Source organism: Diorhabda carinulata, chromosome 6 (genome assembly GCF_026250575.1).
Source record: "Diorhabda carinulata isolate Delta chromosome 6, icDioCari1.1, whole genome shotgun sequence".
Lineage (NCBI taxonomy): Eukaryota > Metazoa > Arthropoda > Insecta > Coleoptera > Chrysomelidae > Diorhabda > Diorhabda carinulata.
Window position 1 is genome coordinate 19460166 of NC_079465.1, and position 22320 is coordinate 19482485.

At 33.1% G+C, this 22320-nt stretch overlaps 1 protein-coding gene across 1 annotated transcript; it reads right to left on the minus strand.

Moving 5' to 3' along the window:
* Positions 1–2852: 2852 nt before the first annotated feature.
* LOC130895609 (protein CTLA-2-beta-like) lies at positions 2853–6121 on the minus strand. The gene is made up of 2 exons (XM_057803012.1): positions 5930–6121; positions 2853–3109 (listed from the first exon to the last, which is right to left on the minus strand). The coding sequence occupies exons 1-2, from the start codon at positions 5969–5971 to the stop codon at positions 2912–2914; spliced, it is 240 nt and encodes a 79-aa protein (XP_057658995.1). The 5' UTR covers positions 5972–6121; the 3' UTR covers positions 2853–2911.
* Between the last annotated feature and the right edge of the window lie 16199 nt (positions 6122–22320).

Here is a 22320-nt window from a genome sequence, read left to right on the forward strand (position 1 = left end):
GCTGAGCTTCGTCTGTTCTGTGATAACTGTTCAGGCCAAAACAAAAAACCAAGCGATGTCAAGTTTCTGCTAATACCTGACCGATTTAAATCGTTTCTTCTTTACATTTTTTTAAGAATATTTTATGTGAAATATTTTGATTTATACAGTTTTTTTTTAATCTTCTGAAAGTATACTTCCTTGGACCGAAATTTCGAAATAATTGCACTACTTTTCTAAATTTCGAATAGCTCAATATATTTTGAATGGAGACATAAAAAAGTAAGCCGAATACGAAAAATTTTCATTCCAAATATACGCCGATTTTCTTCAATTTTTTTCGGAGGTTATCCGGCCAGCAAAACTTTTTGCGCTATCACACTGCTCTAGTTGAGACCCCAAAAACCTTTTGATCACTTCTTACAAAGGTTTTCCGGCCTGCAAAACTTCTTGGGCTATTACACCGCTCTTATTTGAGGCTTAAACCTCACGTTACAAAAGGTTTCACGCGCGCCCGTTATGAGGTTTTTCAGCCAATTTTTTCGTTCGGAAAAACCGGCTGGAATTTTCATATCTGACCTTAAGAAGTGGCCTTTGGTGATGTACTAAGTTGAGACCGCCAGTTTACAAGCCAGCTCTGGGACTATTTTATAAGTAATTTCAATGCCCGTAGCTGGCAAATATTTGGTCGTTGTAACAAAGTTAATACAGAAAACACTAGGGAATTTCATTGAATTATCAGAATCTAAATATCTAAAAATGGACTATATTAAACAACTTATAATTGAATAGTAAATTTAATAAGAAGCACAAGGCTAAAACAACGGCAGTTGAGGCAATTTTCACAAGATTAGAACGAAAATTTTTTGATGACAGCTGGGGAGTACTTTTGAAACGATTTTTAGCATCACACGATCCAATTCGAGCTTCCATTTTATAAAATGAGAACCCAATTGATTATGACTATATTTTTGGTATATTTGATTGATCTGAAGGTCAAGTTAGAGGAAGAAAATCTATTTGTCTATCAAATAAATCATATATTTAAGCCTTTAAAACGAAGTTGAAGCTGAGGAAAAATCAAGTGAAAATATCCATCTTTTAATCAATGTCTTTTATTTAAAATCATTTGACAAGGTAAAACTGAAATTCTGAATCGATGTTCTCCAAAATCTGATCACAATCGTTTCGAAGACAAAATTATTAAAATGAAATACACAATTTTCAATAATCTATTCAAGGTTCGCATAAAGTGGTTAGATATTCAATTGGACAGTATTTTAAGAGTAAAATTTCAAAGACGCTCATGCATTTCTTATATAATATTTCATGAGCATGGATTACTACCCAGAACTAGAAAATGCGCTTATCAAGCAGGTATCTGGATCTTCGAACCCAAAATAACTTTTATAACTTATATACTTATATGTTTTTTAACAATTTCACATTATATAACTGCATAATTTGATAAATAAAATGTTAGAATAATTCAGCACATTTTTTTTCATTTAATCTGCAAAATTGAGTTTGACATCCCTGATCTAGAGGATCAAAATGAGATCAAAAGTAGTATAACTTATTCGGAAACGTTAACGAAGAGGCTATTAAGTGGTTACCACCAATTTCACATCTTTCTTCTGGAAACCACTTGATAATATTCATAAACAATGGAAATTACGTTTTATTAAGTTTGAGAAGTAATCTAGCGGTTTCAAAACCTTCAAGTGGAAATTAGAGTGATCGAAATGTTACTGTGACATAATTCAATCCAGTATCTATAAATATAAAGACTGCGACTGAACGGGGAAGAGACAAAACACAAAATTGTCGTTTCCATCTAGGTTTCAAAGTATTAATGTCTGTTGCAGGACTCCATAAATTTTAATTGGTTGGCATTTGTGAGAATTTGTAATATAAGAGATTTTGTTCACCAGATTGGGAGTTCAACTACATCCAAAATATTTAACTAGTGCTTCACAACTAACCATTAAATATAATTTCAACATTTGGGAATCCATTTGAGGGATGCAACCATCTCGGTTTTCCATAAATAAGTCCACGTGTTATCTTCAATACATAAGGCCAAACCCGATTTCAAGATAAACTAGTTGTTCCTAAGCATTTTAATATTAAAATTTTTCATATAACACTACATTATAAAGGTTTTCTTCTTTTTTACTATAGATGAATTCACTTAAGTCGACAAGCAGATCAAAAATAATGGAGGAAAATTTGTGACAGAAATTTTGCAAAGTGAGAGTAAAAAGTCTCCTCATTATAATGTGTAATCATCAGAGCAATATTTGGAACTAGATGAACAAGTTTAAGATGCAGAAAAATCTCAAAAAAGACACACCATGACAGCAAAGGAGATTGAAACGATTTGATTCCATCCGATGAACCTCATGATATGATCGACGCAACACATCTCACGGGGGTCTTGACAGAATGTTAGCCGAAACATCATAAAAATATGACAATATCATAAAAGAAATGATAAGCTTGTCTTTATCTATGTGTTGTGTCTGTCATCAGAAGAAAACAAAGAAGAAAGTAGGATAAGCTATTCTTTGGAAATGAGTAGTAGATCTGATCTATACATACAAGGACTCTCTTTACCGCAAGAAATCATAAATGAGATTCAGGATGAAGATGATTTAAGGAAGGTAATAGAAGATGATGAAGTTAAGTGATAGAAGACTGATGATGATTATGATAACGTTGTTGGAGATAGTACATAACATTCATAAAGCTATAAAAACTGACCAATGTACCCGTATCATTTGACGCTATTCAATTTTTGTAGTCCTCGTCAATTCTTTGCTGAAAACCATGGAAAAATGTTCATTTTATTTTCATGAACAACAAATAAAGATTATTGGACTATTTTATTCAAAATAAGCATACAAGATTATAATACGTAATTCTCTTCTTATTTTAGAGGTGCCAAGCCCTTATAACTTTTCATTTCTTCAGCGGTAAGATCAGCAAACTTGTTTATACCCATCTTAAAAGTCACTTCACCGGATTCATATTTTTTATTGTGAGCTTCTATTTTCTCCACATTGTCTTTGAATATCTGGAATCTACGACCGTCTTCTTCATCAGAATAACTTTTATTATGAGTACTCTGGAAAGTAATACCTATTTTAATTCGTAATATTATAATCAGTGGATACTCAATCAATTACACATTACAGAAAATTTTAAAAAATATAAATCAATTTATATTATATATTTTGGTTTATATTTTCTGCTTTTGTTAAAACAGTGGATTGAACTTCATTTAGCATACTACGAAGAACACAATATATGTATTTCAGTTAAATACGAGGGTTGTCTGAAAAGTTTCCGAGCTCACTTTGAAGATGTCAACAGTTTTTTATGTAAAAAACAAGAATGTAAACTCTTCTGCACTCGCGTAATTCTAGTGAAGTGTCGAGATACCGTGGATATTGATCTTCAACTTCTGTAGGCCTGCCTCATTCTATAGGCACGTAAGCTCGGTATTCATGAGCCACATCTGCCTGTCGAGTAGGTTTTGCAAAAACTGCTCTAGGCGAGATCATGTAAGACAGTTCAAATGAGCATTTGCCGTAGTAGTGTCGGTTAAACACACTCAGGTCAGCGACCTCTCTTGTATGCTCTAAGCTGTCCAAATTTCTGCTCAGCTCTGGATCGTCTAGAAGTCTTTTGCAATAACACTTGTACAATTAATGTACGATCTCATTCTTAGGGCCTTATCACACGCACGCGCAGCGTGGACGCCATTTTGTACTGCCGCGTACAAACACCAACCCATACGCCCCATAGGATGTAGGTGCCCATTTATATCATCGAGCATTATTAGGAGATTCAGATATTGATACAGAGCTATTTATTAGTGAAATTCAATATCGTTACGTAATATAGAACCAAAAAACCAGAGAATTCAGTGAACGCAATTTGAAAAAAAAAAGGCATGGGAAGAGGATAAAATGATTACAAAGTTATTGCAAAGGATGGACGAGAGGATGCATAGAGACCGAAAAGATTTAAGATCAATTCATCCTGACTATAAAATGGATGCCAAAATTGAGATCATGAGAATTTGAAAAAAATACAAGCATATGTGTTACAGTCATGCTCCAAACTATCAAGAATACTCTATAAGTCCAAAGCCACCCTGGCTTCATTGCAGCCAATAAATTCTTCACCAAGTGTTTTTGACGAGAAAAGTAACGCTAAAGATACAATTTATAATGATTTTTATTCCGAATAGTAATTTTATAAATCCTGGTACTCACCACCTTTTTATCAATTTTATTAATGAGTGTATTAAGCGCTCCAAACACGCGACGAAAACGTCGCATTTCTGCCACGCGTTCGCGACGTCATCGCAGCACGTTTGCGACGTATTCGTTGCGCACTCGCAGTCGCAGCTCGCAAACTGCTAATATAAAAAGAAAGTTAATCATTACTACGCTCATCTTTTTAAGTAACAGTTATCATCGATCCCGCCTGCAGGGTTGTTGGGTGGATTGAGTAGCTCAATGACTCTGTTGCCGGTCCAAAGCCCGGAAAAAGGAGGAGGCTAGCCCCATATCTGAGGACTTTAAATACATTACCGCTCTTAGAACCAAGGTTGTGCTTCGGATAAACAAGACGGATTTAACAATGATGACCAATGCAAGGAACCAGACAATGCGCCAAAGGAAAACAAAAAATATATTAAGGATAGCCACTTGGAATATTAAATCCTAACTTAACCTAATCATCAATCATAAGAATGCAATGACTACACGTTCCAAACAAAGTTTTAACTGCGTTGACGATCGTATATATTTTTCAATTCTTCGTTGAGTTTTTTGTTGTTATCGGCTTTGTCTATGCTCCTTTCTGTTTAGCTTCACTTGGTTGATTAACTTATCATTTTTGATTATCACTTTCCTCATAATTTCTATTACTATCTCCTCTGCTGCTTGTTTTTAGAAGCGATCTATTTGTTAATCATCTCCGTCAATCAGGCATCTTCTTATTTTTAAATCCAAGTTGATATCCATTACCCTCATTACAATACCAGATGTAATCTTTGGAGGTTATATTTATACTATAGGTATGGATTCGAGATTTTACTTTTTCCTTTCAGTAGTTGGCTTTTTTTATTTCTTCTCCAGATTTTTCTGATAATTCGTAATGGTTTTTTCAATGAACAGAGATGTAGTTTCGTAGTAAATTCGTTTCCCATGTAGGAGCTCCCATACTTTAACGCTGGGGCTTAGCTTGGGCCAACGCTGGGAAACTCGCCTTTGGCAAACCAATAATGGCCCAAGCCTGGTTGACCTCGGCCATCCTATAGTCAGCTAGGCTTGGCAGAATTTTGAATAACTATATAAAGTTTTGTTCTAATATCCTAGACATAATAAGTATCTCAACATTGAAAGTAATAATTTTTATGAATTCTGTAGCGCATAATAGACAGTAAAAATAGTATCATTTCTTTATATGTTCAAGGCTTGGTCCAGGCTTGCAAACCAAGCAAGGGAAATTGTTATCATTCCACAGTCTCACCAAATCTGGGCCAAAAATGGCTTTCAAGCTAATGCCAGAGTTGTACATTCTTGGCCCAGGTCTGGGCTTATATTCGGCCCATAGTAAAATCTTATATGGGTGGGAAATTTTCATCGTTTCATGGTATGTTTTTTATCCCTCATACACTTATTTATTTTGCAATTTTTTATCGTTTAGTAAGGAATTTCAATTACCGATAGAACCAAACTCTTCTACGTTATTTTGTTATGTCAATATTAAATATACTCATTTCGGAATTTTTTATATTGTACTGTTCATTATTAATGTGTATGCGATGCATATGAATGACCAAACAAACAAATCATTTTGTCCAAGGTTGTCTCTATCACACTATGTACATTTCATGACAAATGTCTATTAATATAAACAAATCGCTTACTTTGAAATCTTTCCACTGGTCTTCAACTGAAACACTCGACATCGTTGCTGGTTTAGATATTACTAACTAAATGTATTTATCGTTGTTTCATCTAAAAATAAGTTATAATAATGTTTAGACTTTATATAAAAAAGTGGGAATGAAAGATAACATAAACAAACATGCTTTGAATCATTATCAACAACGAATATGTGTATTTTTAAATGTTTTTAATGAAATTTTGCTGTTGTTCAATCAGAAAATAGGAACCTCTTTCCAACAATTTCTGAATCATTGAAATATTGTAAAAATTTAACAATCGTGAGCGTAGTGGAATTAAGATATGAAAATTAGGTTTTATAAAAAATTTATGGTAGAGTTAAGTTATCCTAAGCAACCATCTTCACAGCGGCGCATCATCATCAATTATTATGAACTCTAACCTCATTAAGTTATCGTTGCTATAAATTTGTCTATGTCTAAACTGTCTGTCAGTTTTGTAGATTTGATATTTGTCCACTTGTAACTTGAAATTATTAAATCCTCAGTTTGCCGAATAAATTGTTTTTAAAAAGCAAGTTGATGAATTGAGTTATTTAATTGTAGTTCAATTTGAAAAAGTTTTAAGTAATATGAATTCATGAGAAAATGAAACAAAATATTTATTTTTAGGACCATTTATTTATAAATTTAGAATCGTTTCGTCTGACTTCGATAGATCTCATCAAGATATATCTGTGTGTGAAAAGTCAATATGATTAAGGCATGCGCAAAGAGTTTCTGTGGAAAAAGTATGCAAATACATTATTTTCACGAAAAGCCAATAAATAAAATGAAAATTTAGTAATTTTTGCAAGGTTATGTTGGGTTGCATTAGGTGAGGTTGTGTTAGAGACTGAAATAATGATAAACAAAAATAATTTTCTTCAATCCAATGTTACTTGGACCATAACTTTAACATTTGAAAATGTATTTACGACATTGGTGGCCAGTTGGAGACCTCTCAGAGGTCTCCAACTGGCCACTTCCGGTATATCCGGATGTAAATGTTTCCGATATACTAAATCGATTTCTCGTATCATCAATAGTATATGTATAAAACTATGATTGTCGTGGGGTGGTTTATCATACTCTTACATCTAATTTATTGTTCGATATACTTTCCAGTACATGCCAATTAGGATAAGGTATCGAAACTGCCTTTCAAGCGATCAGTAGCGTTGATGAAATCAAATTTCAGACTCCATTCATCTCCCTCCTATATCTGCGATGTTTTCGAAATTGACCAAAAGCTTCCTTTAGGTGTAATTGATCGAAATAACCGACTAATGCTTCTAGGTATATTTCACTATCTATTTCACCCTTCTCTATACAAAATATTCTGGATCTAGCTGGGTCTTCACACTTAAAACCAAAGAACAATCAAAACAATAGTCTGAAAAGAGAGAACCGGCTACAAAGGAGGCAAAGATCATTCCACCTGCAAACAAGGTCATGACGTCGTTTTTTTTGGGATGCGCGTGGGAAAATTTTCATTGACTATCTTGAAAAAGGAAAAACTTTCAACGGCGAGTATTATGTGAACTTATTGCAACGTTTAACCGAAGAAATTAAACGGCCGCATTTGGTTAAGAAGAAAGTATTTTTTGATCAAGACAATACACCAGCTCAGATATCCGTTACTGCAAGTTTGTATTGCTACTTCATTCAACCTATTCGGCAGATATAGTCCCTTCGGATTATTTTCTGTTCGCAAACTCAAAATAATAGCCCGGTGATCAAAGATTTCTTAACAATGAAGAGGTGATCTCGATTCTTATTAAAAAACCGTATCCAACATCGCTGGGAAAATTGTGTGGAGAAGAAATTACCATGAAAGACGATTCCTTGTTGGGGCAGGTACTTCTGGGACCATTTTCGTATACAAAGTTCAACTTGTTCACGATGAATCTGACATTTTATTAAATTTTTTTGAGGGATTGTTATGAGAGTCCAAATTTTCAGTGGTGTGGTATTTTCAAACGAGGCAACGTTTTGATTAAATGCTACAGTAAATCGACAAAATTATTTCCACTGATTAACTCGAGGAAATACTCACTGGATTGAGATAAACCAACACCATCGCCCCAAAAATTGATATTTTGAAAGAAATGGAAGTGGATATTTTCTTATGGAAACTTCGCAGCTGAGCGATATTTAGAACATCTTATTACAGACTTCCGGACTTAATTGCGTCATTTCCGGACTTAATGATAAGAAATACTCAGATTCCAGTATTTGGTTTCAACAAGATGATGCACCACCACAATATGGTCATAATGTGAGTAAGTTTCTGGATAGCAAATTATTGCCACTTAATAACTCGAGAAAATCCTAGCTGGATTCAGATAAACTAATCCCAGCGCCCCAAAAATTAATGTTTGGAAAGAAATCGCCAGTGCAAGTGGATATTTCCAGGTGAAAGCTTAACTGAAATTTTAGTAAAGAATAAAGACTCAATTTTAGTCACCAATTTTTAAGGGTAATATCTCGGAAAGGGGTGGACTGAGAAAATTTTCTTATAAGGAAGACGCACCTTAATTTTATACGAGCAATCACGTCGTGTGTTTTGTCGTATGAACTTTGACGTCCTATTTTTTTTATTCGTATCAAAAAATTGTCACATTTTTTACAAAAATGGATATTTTTCTTTGTACGAACTTTGTGCAGTACTTAGTATAAACCTATATTTATATATTCGTAAATAAACTTCGACCGTTCATAATTCTGATCAATGATCAGATTTTGCTTACATTTAAATGAAAAATTTCTATTTTATGTTCCAGCCAGAAGCATTTTTTTTTGTTTCAATCGAATAATACGATATAATCTCTTTATAACCTGAAAATTTCATTATAAAATAAACTAAATCTAAATAAAACAAAATTTTCATCCAAATATTTCAATTACTTCGATCATTTTCATTTTGTAGATGCCATTACTGAAAATTGGAAATATTTTCAGTTTTCTTTATTTTTAAAAAGAAGGTAGATGGTTGAAGGGGTTGGGAGCACGTACATCTAGGGCACATTACCTGTGACGAATCCGAAAATCGTTCGACGAGCGTACAAGAAAATTTGATCTATCGAAGTCAGTCCTAGAGATGGGCAAACATACGAACTTTTGAATAATTATTATCAATAAGACAAAACGAAAAACCATCAGCAACTTCTAAGATTTTAAAAAATGATCAAATGTTTAAAATTTTATTTGGTTAGCTTAGGTTACGTTAGGTTAGGTGAGGTTAGGTGAGGTTAGGTGAGGTTAGGTGAGGTTAGGTGAGGTTAGGTGAGGTTAGGTGAGGTTAGGTGAGGTTAGGTGAGGTTAGGTGAGGTTAGGTGAGGTTAGGTGAGGTTAGGTGAGGTTAGGTGAGGTTAGGTGAGGTTAGGTGAGGTTAGGTGAGGTTAGGTGAGGTTAGGTGAGGTTAGGTGAGGTTAGGTGAGGTTAGATGAGGTTAGGTGAGGTTAGGTGAGGTTAGGTGAGGTTAGGTGAGGTTAGGTGAAGTTAGGTGAGGTTAGGTGAGGTTAGGTTAGGTTAGATGAAGTTAGGTGAGGTTAGGTTAGGTTAGGTTAGGTTAGGTTAGGTTAGGTTAAGTATAAAATCCCCGTTTGACCATGACTATAATCGCATTAATGACAAATTTTTCACTATGTTGTTAACTCTTTTATAATTTTTCTTCTTTTTTCTAAACGTTTCAATGTAAATAAAAGGATCGATGAAACCGTCTTTTTACCTGCAAATATGCGCTCAATGCACCCTCCTATATAATCTGTGCGCTCGACACACGCATTCCAAAAAATTTGCTGATTTGATATTTGTTGGATTTATTGAGAATGTTCTTTCTGCTACTAGAAAAAATGTTAATCCTCCATGTGTTTTTGATATTGTAATTGGAGTTGCAGCTTCTCCGAGTTTGATCCAAACCTAGAGATTTGCAGGGTTGATGGTTTCATCATTTTTTGGGTCGAAATAAATAAAAAAAATGCTAATAACATTTTTTGCTTAAATTTGGTCCTCATCCATTTGCGCGGTTATTTGAGGTATTCCCTACGTGCTGTCGAAATATAATTGAAATCTATGCTGGGTCATGGAAATCGGAGGTTATATCAGGAACGTTTTCACTAGATTTAGTAAGTCCATTGCGAATTTATCACCATCTGCCGCTACTTTAATTTTAACTACAGACAATAAAATTATTAGTCCTCCGAGTGATGTTATAAATAGATCTGGCGATGGGGTCAACATTCACTTCGCTGGGGGTATATAGAGACAGGAGATTAGGGAATCGGTGGAAAGAGATGGAAATATTTTGTGTTTGTATATACGGATACCAATTTCGTATGATGATTCACTCCGCACACCGTATCAAAGAAGTAGGAATATCAAGAGGGGATACGATTTTAGAAAAATTTTGTTTTTACATCACCCAATATTTAAAAATAAATGAGATCAACAAAGATAAAAATGTCTTATCGAATTAAATGAATGACGTAACATAAAAATTAATACTGACCTTGAAATTGCTATCATAAATAATTCATATAGAAATTGTGATCAATAGTTTAATAACATATTTTTTTGATAAATTCTATTTCTAATTTTTTCCAATTAAGTAGATACCATATGGGAAACTTTTTTATTGTTAATGTTACACGAAAAAAATGTTTGTTTGTAAAAAGTTTTGCGTGCTTTGGAACCAATAGATTTTGAAATTTTTCAGTCGTATACATTAACCTAAAAATTTTGTTCTTTTTGGCGTATGTACTGCTTCCTATCTTCGTGATTTTTCTTTTAAAATTTTGTATTTATGAACGGTTTTTTGGATGAATTTTTTTATTGGGAGCAATAGGCACAATCACAAACTTAAACCGATATTATTGGTACTTTTCTAATGCTAAGTCGACGGCAAAATATAAAAATTTTTTATGTTGAAATCCAAACGGCAAACGGCGACGTAAACGTCAACTATGAATCGTATTATGCATCTCAATGTTTTTAATTTTGTAAGAGCAAATGTCAACGGTAAACGAAAAGTCACTTTGAATTAATCGACCTTTAATGGTGGCCACATTTTGTTTTTTGTATCTTCCTCGACTTTAAATGAATTCATAAGTCAGTAGATACATAAATACAAGTTCTAAATTCGGTAACCTACTTATTCATAGTTCTTTAAGGGGAAATTATATTACTTTTTCAATATAAGTCGTCATTGTGAAATAGCAAGTGAAAATTGAATTGAAAATGCTTCATCTCATATTATTACTTAATTTCATTGTATTTTTGCGTTAGTATGTTTCGAAACTTCAGAAAATACTAAGGGTTGTCCCTCCAAAAAATTTTCTATACTCTAGTATAATAGAAAACTTGGCTTTTTTCATGATTCTAAATATTTTAAGTTCTCTTTCAAAATTAGTTTTTCTTCAACAATTTTTCATATTGACATTGACAATCTGCGTATTTATACCAATCAATAGTTAATACAGTTTAATTTTTTTGTAGTATTGATGTCTTTTTAGTCTCTTTTCGAAATACTGAGATGTCTGCCCTATGTAGCGTCAAAATTAGTACAAGGCACATATAATATCACTTATTTAGTTTTTTGGTGTTTAAGATTTTAGTTTATTGAAATCTTTGGATAATTTATTATATAATTTGATAGTTGTTGGTAAAGTCCTTGTACATATGGAAAGGAAAAATTATTTATGTTTTGATGTTTCGTTTTTGTTTTGTTATTTAATTGATTGTAGTACCCTTTTATTCTTTTCTTGAATATGTTACTCATTATTTTCTTTCAATGTGGGTTTTGTGTTTTGAATAGTTAAGCATCTAAATTCAGGATCTAATAGTTGGATAGATCTATCAGTCAAACTTTTTTGTGATATAGAATGACACGAATTGAGGACCAAGTTGTTGTCCTATGCCATTCTTAAGTTATTGTTAATTTTATATAATGTGATGTCAAGAAAATTGAATTTATCATTTTGTTCGATTTTTATTTGTATTTCCTATTTGATTCTTTGGTATGGCAGTAATGCAATCAACTATATATCAGAAAAAAATCGAATATTTTTATCAAGTTTGCTTGTGATAGAATCCTCAAGATCTTCTGTTACTAATTGTGCTATAACATTTGAAATGGAAACTTCCATAGCATAATCATCAATTTATTCATATATTTCTTTCTCATATTTGAAATATGTTGTTGTAAATGTGAGTTCTATATTTTTAGTAAATTGATTCTGAGGTATTTCAGTATATTCTTCATTTTTGCCCCATTTTTTACTAAAATATTTCTCACAATATTAATAGGAATATTTGTATATAAAGATAAAACATCAAACGAAATAAATACATATTCGTTAGGACTTTTTATACTTTTAATCTTTTTTTTCTTATATGTTTTTAATATAGTATTTGTTTTGGTATAAAATTTTTTTCAAATAATTAGATAATGGGATGAGAGGAATTTGAATATTTGAAACAATCGGTTGAAGGGGAATATCAGCTTTGGTAATCCTTATATTTTATGGTTTTATAGCTAGCTAAAATCTGTTGAAAGCTGCGAAATTAGCATTCAAAATAAAGCAAATATGCCCATAATCGCTCACAGTTTATCAACACCGTCAACTCCTCCTTTGGTATCACTGTAAGCTGTAATTATATCAGGTTTGTTTGTCTTTTCTTTGAGATTATCATAGAAATGAATACCTCATACCAGTAAAATATTTCTGTCTTCCTTTGGTATTGATGAGTATTAACAAACATGCTAGACTGTGCAGGTCGATTTGCTGGTCGAGAAAATTCAAGAAGGGACTCTTTTTTGTCTTTTTATTGTACCTAGAATGGTTTTCAAGCAGCTGCATACAAGTAAACTAGTTATCAACAATAATGTTTCTTCCAGAGTTAAGTATTGGTTCACAAAGTCTGGTAACAACGTCTTTTGGTGGGATGCGTATACATACACCTTCAAATTATCGGTATAAAAAGTTTTAGCATCCATCAATGCAAATACCTTCATATTTTGGCAAAAACTACATCTCTCGCGAAACGCTTTTAGTTTTTTCCTCTATTATTAGGTATTCAAAAGGAATATATTTACAGTTTTGGAGTTATTGAATAAACCATCAAAAAATTTCCTCATTCAAGCCAACTTATCATATTGTTTGCGTCCTTGATACGTAGTCAAACTTAACATGTTTTCATAAAAAAATAAACCCTTGTTGGCACATCGTTAGTCGAAATAGTTCTACACTTGTCCCATTTTCGTTCTGAAGTTAATCAAATTGAGATCATTAGATTTTAGATCATCTAAATACATACAGTTTAAGCATTTAGTTCATCTTTCTAAGATAGTTATGTATCACAGCGACAACGCTGTTTTGTATGAGACTCTAACACAAAAAGATACGGAGAGACGAAGTAAGATAAAAACAATGGGACCAAGGGCTGATCCAGGGTCTTGACGAAGGGGGGGTCATTAGTATTAGGACGAGTCCTTTCCCAAAGACATGGTATTTTAAGCCTTTTACCCACAAAATATGAGTTTTTGATTCTTTCGACTAGACCAACTCTCGAATTTCCTGAGCACTTTATTTTTATTTCATTAGATATTGTTTTGATTTTCGAAATATTTGGAAGTATTGGCTCCCTTTAACCACGGTGTAAAATAATTCCTCCTTTTATAAGAAACAAAAAACCAAGTTAATTGATCAGAGTTTAGGGGGAGGGGTCATGATGCCTGATTCCGCACTTGAATGGGACCGGGTATAGACTGCTGACATAAATAATATTTTTTTAGTTTTTAAAGTTGAGTTGTTAGTAAGAACTCTCGTGATTAACATACGTCTGCCTATTAGTAGTACTTTATTGAATTTTGTAGTTGGTGATACAATCCAAACTGAACTATCGAAAGAAAAACGTGGTGTCGGCATCTCTTCCTATCTGTTAATTATCCTGTTTCACTAGAATGTGTTGATTGATGTATTTAACAATAATATTTAGAATAATATCTGGAAAGAAGTGACCCCAAATATCTAATTCTTTTATTAAAATTCTCATTGGTGGTTCCACACCGGAAAATTGATTTCGCTCCTTGTGCCACGAAGAAATCTTAAAAAAATTACCAATTATTTCGTGAAACTATTCGCAAAAAGTATAAATTGTTAACTTTTGAATAAACCAGCCCAAAACAATAATATCTAAGGTACCAATCTCATTAAAAAAAATTAAAGTGAATGTTAAATATTATTTTCGACATTTTTTGACAGAATAAATATTGAGTTTTAGCTAAATAAAAAATGAATTAAATACATGCGTATTCTATAATGTGATACGTTCTTCTTTGGATGACTGCCTACTTCTTTGTAAGCTATTTTTAGGATCGCCATGTGTTCTCAACACAACTTCCTCTCTTCCTAACGATCCATACTATACATATTAACGTCTGTACGCCCTCTCTACTGGTAATAAAAGTTTGTCTTTGTGTGATCTCATTCTGGGTTTGATGCTTTTTTATTTCAGTTCGTCTACATGCCTAACAGGTATAAATATCTAACAATGTTCAATATGTCACTTCGCCATTAGTATTTCTTTTGAAAACCAACATTTCATATTATCAAAAGTCATTTCATTAATATAAAATGAAATCATTTCGTATAATCGGCGTTAAAGCCTGATATCTAAAGAGAATTGCAAATTTAACAAGATTAAATACAAAGTGTATCAATATACTAAATAAAAAGATTGAAGATTACGAAAATTATAAATTTCAAAGAAAAAAGCTTAAAGGTTTGGTAATCGCAGCCAGTGAAATGATTAACATCAACGTAGAAGAAATCAAACTCAATTATGAACTCTTTTTCAAAGTTCTCAAAAATATGAATAAATAAAACATAAAATAATATAATACCAATAAAAAATAAAAACTGTGTTGTATTGAAACAAAATGAAGAGATTATAAAGGGCTGGTGGGAATAATTGGAGAAATTACTTAATCAAGAAGAAGAAGATAAAGCTGAAATATAAGATAAAAGCATCTAGAAGTAGAAAGTTTATTATTAACAGTAGAGGTTGAACGGGTATTTCATAAACTAAAAAGAGGTAAATCGGGGTGCTATGATATCAAAAATGCCACAAAATTTAAGTCTAAAATCGCTAAGAATTAATAATAGGGGTAAAATATTCTTAAGCGTGGTACTGAAGGATGTCTCACTAATTAGGTAAAGATACAGAAAGAAATGAATGTTAACTAGAGTAGAACACAATTAACCCAAAGAACGCTTCGAAGCCCCAAAAATGAAAGTTTCTCTTCGAACTACAGCACATGTATGGATGTGTATCTGAATGAATGTTGCTTCAATTTATTCGGGCTCGGTATGCGATCTTAGGATGCCTAAAAACACATATCATCCCAAAATAGTTTCCTAATTTCCATTGAGTTTATCCACTCCAAATCTCAAAGAGCACCTTCTGAGCGTACCTTAATTTAAGTAAGATTTAATTGGGGAGAGAAAACTGCTTTTTCCGATGTGGTGCACCCTTAACTTCTTTAACCATCCCTCTGATGACTTCCTATGTAATGGGTCTAACGATCTACTTACTTGGTGTTGTCTCTAACTTCCAGAGCAAGATCTATACCTGGGAAACGAAAGAGGTGTCCAAGCATGCATTGGATTTGATGTCTTCAAACTAAAGTAAATAGAAATTATAGCAGAGTTACAGTAGAAAGAGAATTGAACTGCTAAGAATTGTTGAGTAGGAAAGGAAACTCGAAATTCCGCTGCTAATATTTGTTACATATTTACGAAACTAATTTGGAAACTATGAGATATAAACATGCATATTAAAGTTGATTGAGAATTATTGATAGATTTTATATGAGAGCAAATCTAATAATATAAAAGGTGTTCAATAAATAAGCGAAGAGAAGCTATCCAAAATAAATTCTTTTTGTATATATCTATCTCTTCATAATATCATTTGATGGGTAAATCTACAAATGAAATGTCGTTTATGCAACTGAAAACACAATAAATTTTCAATCGACAAAGTGAACCAGAGTGGAATTTTGGTGCATTTGCCGCAACGGCAAAAAAATATAGGATTTAATGAACATTCCTCGTTGAAGTATGTTGTTTCAAAATTAGAAGTAGACTATGATTTCAAATAACGAGAGCCCGAAATAATTCGTGTCAAATTATGTTTGTTTTATCATGAGTTACCAGATATTTCTATAATTATGATAATGATAATCGTTTACATAAAATTTCTTTATACGAGGGTTGGTTTGAGATATGGCAACAATGAATATTTTTAATGGTAAACGTACTCAGAACGTGTTAAACAGTTATTTACGAATGTTATGATTTACGAATACAATCGTGATCGCACTTCGCTACAGGATGAATTTCGTAAAAATGGTCCAAAATCCTCTGTAGTACCAGAAAACATCGATGCGGCATACAGTGAGATTAAGGCCCAACTTCTACTTCGTTTTTTGAAAAAATGGTTTATACTCATTATTTTCAATAATAAATTGTTAGATTTTGATATATTTCGAACAACTTCAATGGTATGGTTTTGTATCTCTTTAGGATCAATTATAATATGCAAAACATGCCAGATTCTTGCAGCAAGACCAAGACCCAGACCGAACTATGCAAGAGCAAGACGAAGACCACAAATGAGGTTGCAAGACCAAGACCACATATGAGGTTGCAAGACCCAGACCAAGACCACATATGAGGCTACAAGATCAAGACCCAGACTGGACTATGCAAGACCAAGACCACATATGAGGTTGCAAAACCCAGACCAAGACCACATATGAGGCTACAAGACCAAGACCCAGACTGGACCATGCAAGACCAAGATCAAGACCACATATGAGGCTGCAATACCAAGACCGGACTATGCCAGTCTTGGTCTTGGTCTTGCATTTGCTGATATATTATGATATATTTACTAAATGACCCTCGTATCTTGCTATATCTTTCCTTTCCTTTGAACTTTATTTTGCTTATAATAAACCAATTCAGTAGTTTCCTGTTCAATATTCTCTACTTTTATGTCAATTTTAGACGTACTGCTGTTTTTCGACCGATTTTGATTTACAAAAGAGAATTTATTCATTTTCAACGTAATCATAAACAAATGTGGAATTTAATATAAAACCAAATCCCATTTTGATTGGCTTTTTTCGTTAATTTTTTTTATTAAATTATCCTTGTTTATATTCGGAGGATTAAAATGAAATTCCATGAATTTGTGCTTTCCCACGTACATATTCGTTTCAATATTGAATGATTACAGGTGTAATCAGGTCATATTAATTTATAATCAAATATTGCAACCGAAAATATAAAAAATCTACTGATAAAATCTATACTAACGAATACAGCAACAAGACACTAATTTCGATTACGTTTTGGAAACCTCATGTGTGTATTTTTGAGTCATACCCATCCCCTGTGGTGAGTAATTTTCAATAAAAACAAAGGGTGAATCAGTTTTAATTAGGGTTGTTGAGATAATATAGGCAGTGAGACTGTTCGTGGCGTTACGGGAATATGCGATGACATGCTGATTCATACAATCTTTTATTTTTTATAAAGGAGGGTTGTAAGAAATAAGAAAATTCAACAAGAAAAATTTTAGTCATGAATATTATCTTTGTATCCAAAAGATCACAAAAAATACAGATATAAATTAAAAAAAACAGCTGAGATTTATTTATATATCAAAGATAGGCCGGTTTGGTTTGATTTCGAGGAGACAGTTCCTTATGACGAATGAAGGTTTGTATCTGAAAACGTCTCTGAATACCGATATTTGTTTTTTGATTTAATTTTGTGAAAAACATGTTCTAAAGGCAAATGACGATTCCATGTGAGGAAAAGTCTTTGAAAGAGGGTGGAGGTTTTTTTGTAAAAGTCAGACAAATATAGGTTTTTTTATAGAAAATGCTGTTTTAATTTTTTACAAGACAGGTTCCTAGGGCTGATGAAGCTGATGATGTGCTTCAGGAAGAGGGAATCATCTACAATGACAAGTAAAAGTTGGTTTGCGTGATCAGCAGTTTCCAAATATAAGTGATGGTTTAATTCTTAGGAATTTAGTTTCTGATGACAAATAAACCGGTCTGCTTTCGAAAAATACATAGTCTTTCAAAAAAAATTGGTATTAGCTTATGTAGAAGACCATCTTTAATGTCAAACGAAACTTTTTTTGGATGGAAGACAGACGCAATTAACGGTTTGCTCCCAAAAACGATAGCCCCTCATGATAATTGTGAGTATGAATTCAAAAAAGACAATCCAAAAAAGACAGTCTCTAAAAAACAAATGACAAAAAACGGATTATGTATGGGAAATTCTATAGAGAGATGTGTTCATTTATTCAAAGAAAAGACAATCTCTAAAGAATATAACAATTTAATTCCTTGAAAGATAGGTTCGTTCCCAAGACAAATGACAAGTTCCCTAGGCAAATAACGATTCGATTGTGAAAAAAACAGTCTCTGAAGAAAAATGACGATTTAATTTCGTAAAAGACAAGTTTCCTGGGCAAACGATGATTCAATTGTGAAAAAGACAGTCTCTGAAGAAAATTACAATTTAATTCCTTGAAAGAAAGGTTTCCAAGGCAAATGACGATTCGACTGTAAAAAAGACAGTCTCTGAAGAAAGATGACGATTTAGTTCCATAAAAGACAAGTTCCCTAGGCAAATGATGATTCGATGAGGATTTAATTTCGAAAAGACAAGTTCCCTAGGCAGATAACGTTTCGATTGTGGAAAAGACAGTCTCTGTAGAAAACTGACGATTTAATTTTGGTAAAGACAAGCTCTCTAGGTAAATAAAAATTCGATTGTGAAAATGATAGTCTCTGAAGAAAAATGCCAATTTCATTGCGTAAAAGACAAGTTCCCTAGGCAAATGACGATTAGATTGTGAAAAAGACAGTCTCTGAAGAAAAATGACGATTTAATTTCGTAAAATACATATTTCAAAGGTAAATGACGATTCAATCGTGAAAGAGACAGTCTCTGAAGAAAAATGACGAGTTAGTTTCGTAAAAGATAAGTTCCCTAGGCAAATGACGATTCGATAGTGAAAAAAACAGTCTCTGAAGAAAATTACAATTTAATTCCTTGAAAGAAAGGTTTCTAAGGCAAATGACGATTCTATTGTGAAAAAAACAATCTCTGAAGAAAAATGACGATTTAATTTCGAGAAGACAAGTTCCATAGGCAAATGACGATTCGATTGTGAAAAAAACAGTCTCTGAAGAAAAATGACGATTTAATTTCGTAAAAAACATATTTCAAAGGTAAATGACGATTCAATCGTGAAAGAGACAGTCTCTGAAGAAAAATGACGACTTAATTCAAGAATTACAGGTTAGGTATAAGATGGTCTGTAATGAAAATTTTTTCGCCTAAAAGGCAGTTTCTAATCATGAATGAGCAGAATTTTCAACAATTCTCACGACACAAAGGGGTTTACTTGTGGAACAAACAGTGTCTAATGAAATATAAAAATATATTCGTGTGGAAGACAGTTTCCAAAGGCAATTGATGGTTTGCTTCCAAAAACGACAGCCTCTCATAATACAGGGTGCGGCAGCATAACTTCCTTTTTTCAAAAGTTAATAAAACTTATTGTATGAATCAGAAAATTTTTATTCGTTTTTTATAATACAGGCACATACATAAAGTTTTGTTTTACTGAGTTTTGAAGATCAAATCAGTTAAGTGACGTCCCCCATTCTCCATACACTGAGTAAACCGATTTCTGGCGTTTGTCATGACTCTTGCCAGCATAGCAGGCGTTATGTTGGCAATTTCTTCCTGGATGTTCGTCTTCAAATCTTGTAGGGTCCTTGGACGGTTCACATACACACGGGATTTCAAAAAACCCCATAGGAAATAATCACAAGGGGTCAAATCGGGAGAGCGGGCTGGCCACTCCAAATCGCCCCTAATTGAGATAAGGCGCTCTGGGAAGTGTTCCCTCAAAACAGCCATCGATGTTCTTGAAGTGTGTGCCGTTGCTCCGTCTTGTTGGAGCCAAGTGTCCCCTAAGTCCAACTCATCTAGCCGTGGGAAAAAAAATTCCTGTAACATGTTTACATACCGGTGCGAATTCACTGTCACTGTGACTTCATTTTCCTCAAAGAACCAGGGACCAATAATTCCACGTGAGTAAATTGCACACCACACTGTGACTTTAGGTGAATGCAAAGGCCGTTGATGCAATTGTCGAGGATTGGTATCAGCCCAGTATCAATGTTCTCCGGTGATCTAATGGGCCGAGGGACTCCAGTTCTTCGTCTTGTCACACTTGCAGTTTGTCTGAACGTAGTGACCCACGTAACAATTGATTTCCGATCCGGGACAGGGGCCAAAGGGGCTAAATTAAAGCGATTCCGAAAGGCGCGCTGGGTTGCGATCACAGAACATCCACTCGAAAAGTAAACCTCAACGGCAAACGCACGCTCCTCACTGTTCCAACGCATGATGGCGACTGAACTGTGCCGGGACAAAACTTTATAGTCCCCCCTCTCGAACGAGACCACTAGCACTCCGTTACGACATCTACCGACTAAATGGCGAACTTTTTAAAAAAGGAAGTTATGCTGCCGCACCCTGTAATTATAAGTTTGAATTCAAAAAAGACAATCCAAAGAAGACAGTCTCTAAAATACAAATGACAAAAAACGGATTATGTCTGGAAACTTCTATAAAGACTATAAAATGTTTATTTATTCATAGAAAAGACAGTCTTTGAAGATAAATGTTGGTTTGTTTTTGATAAAAACATTCTCTAGAAACTAATGTTGATGTTTTCATAGAAAAGGTAGTCTCGACATATGAAGGTACATTCCCTCAATTTGTTAAATAGATTGGAACTGGTTCCACAATTTACTGTAGGTTTCGGCATTTTTCAAATAGAACTCATCCACAACAGTAGATACGCAAAAGAGAAACAGTGGAGTGGCTCATCTGACACCCCCAGAATTCTTTTGGGACGTTAATAAATTTCTGAGGTCTACACTAACCAACACTCAACTATTCATCAGCTAAAAAACCGAATTATAAATCATAATGTGAGAAAAATGTAATGCTGGGTTTCTTCATTGTCTCGATAATAAAGAGGAATTGATTGAATTTATTTCTGATTCTTTTTGAAAGTGTGAAGTAATAACATTCATAGAAAAAATTTTTGCTTACCCTGTACCACTTTGAAGTTTTGATATCATTTATATCATCAATATAAATCATACTAAGGTAATTCACTCTTGTATATTGGATTGTAATTTGAAAAACAATGAATTTATATAAAAACTCGATGTTTTCAGAATACTGTTTGATTAAGGAATAATGATTTCATTCTTCACTTTATTGACACCCTATATAAATCAAAATTATGTCATGAGATTGTAAAGACAAATAACTCAAGAAATTATAAAAAATATTTTTTAGCTTCAATTGAAGTGAATTATCGGTTTTTTATAAATATTCTCCCAAAGTAAAAATGTCTTATCGAATTAAAAAAATCGAATATCATACTATTGTTCGTAATATCGATCTATTTTAGTATTTTTATCTAAAATTAGTCACTGGCAAAATATTAAGTTTATTCTATAGTTTACCTACGTTCTGTTTATTGTATATGATATCAATATTCTTCAAATAGTGATTTAGTCGAGTCCTGTTCTGTCTCGTTCCCGTAGGATAAGTCCGTCATTCTTTAGGGTGCAGTGAAAACGTCACCCTCAATCGTTTGTCGCACGTTCAAATCCGAACGGGGTGCTAGTGACTATTGAACATAGAATAAGGATATTGAAGGGCCTCTTAAACTTTAAATCAAATTCAGACAGATTCACTAGACCATTTTCTCGGCTGTCTATAGACATTTATTGATATAAATGATTCCTCTCCATTATATTCTCCAAAAGGACAAACCAATTCAAAACGTGTGTACGGCGGTCTTGTATCAAATTGCAAATCGAGCAATATTCAATAAATGTTTTTCGTTTATAGTCTATTTTGAAAGGAGGGATTTTAACTCTAAAAACACTGGTCAACAACAAATTTTGATTGTACCAGGTGCACAAAACAATAATACATCGATGGAAAAAAAATTGTCGTATCAGGTTTATTTGTGACATCAAGACATATATTTTTATAGAAAATATTCCTTAATGTACAATAAATAAAATGATTTTCGTAGATTTTCGGCTTCTGGAAGGTTCCTTCTAAGTCTCCAACAATAACCTGCAAGTATTCCTGGACTTGTTCAACTGAAATTGGAAAAATAATCCTAGATTAGGTGATCTTGCGATAACATTACATGGAATTACATCGAAT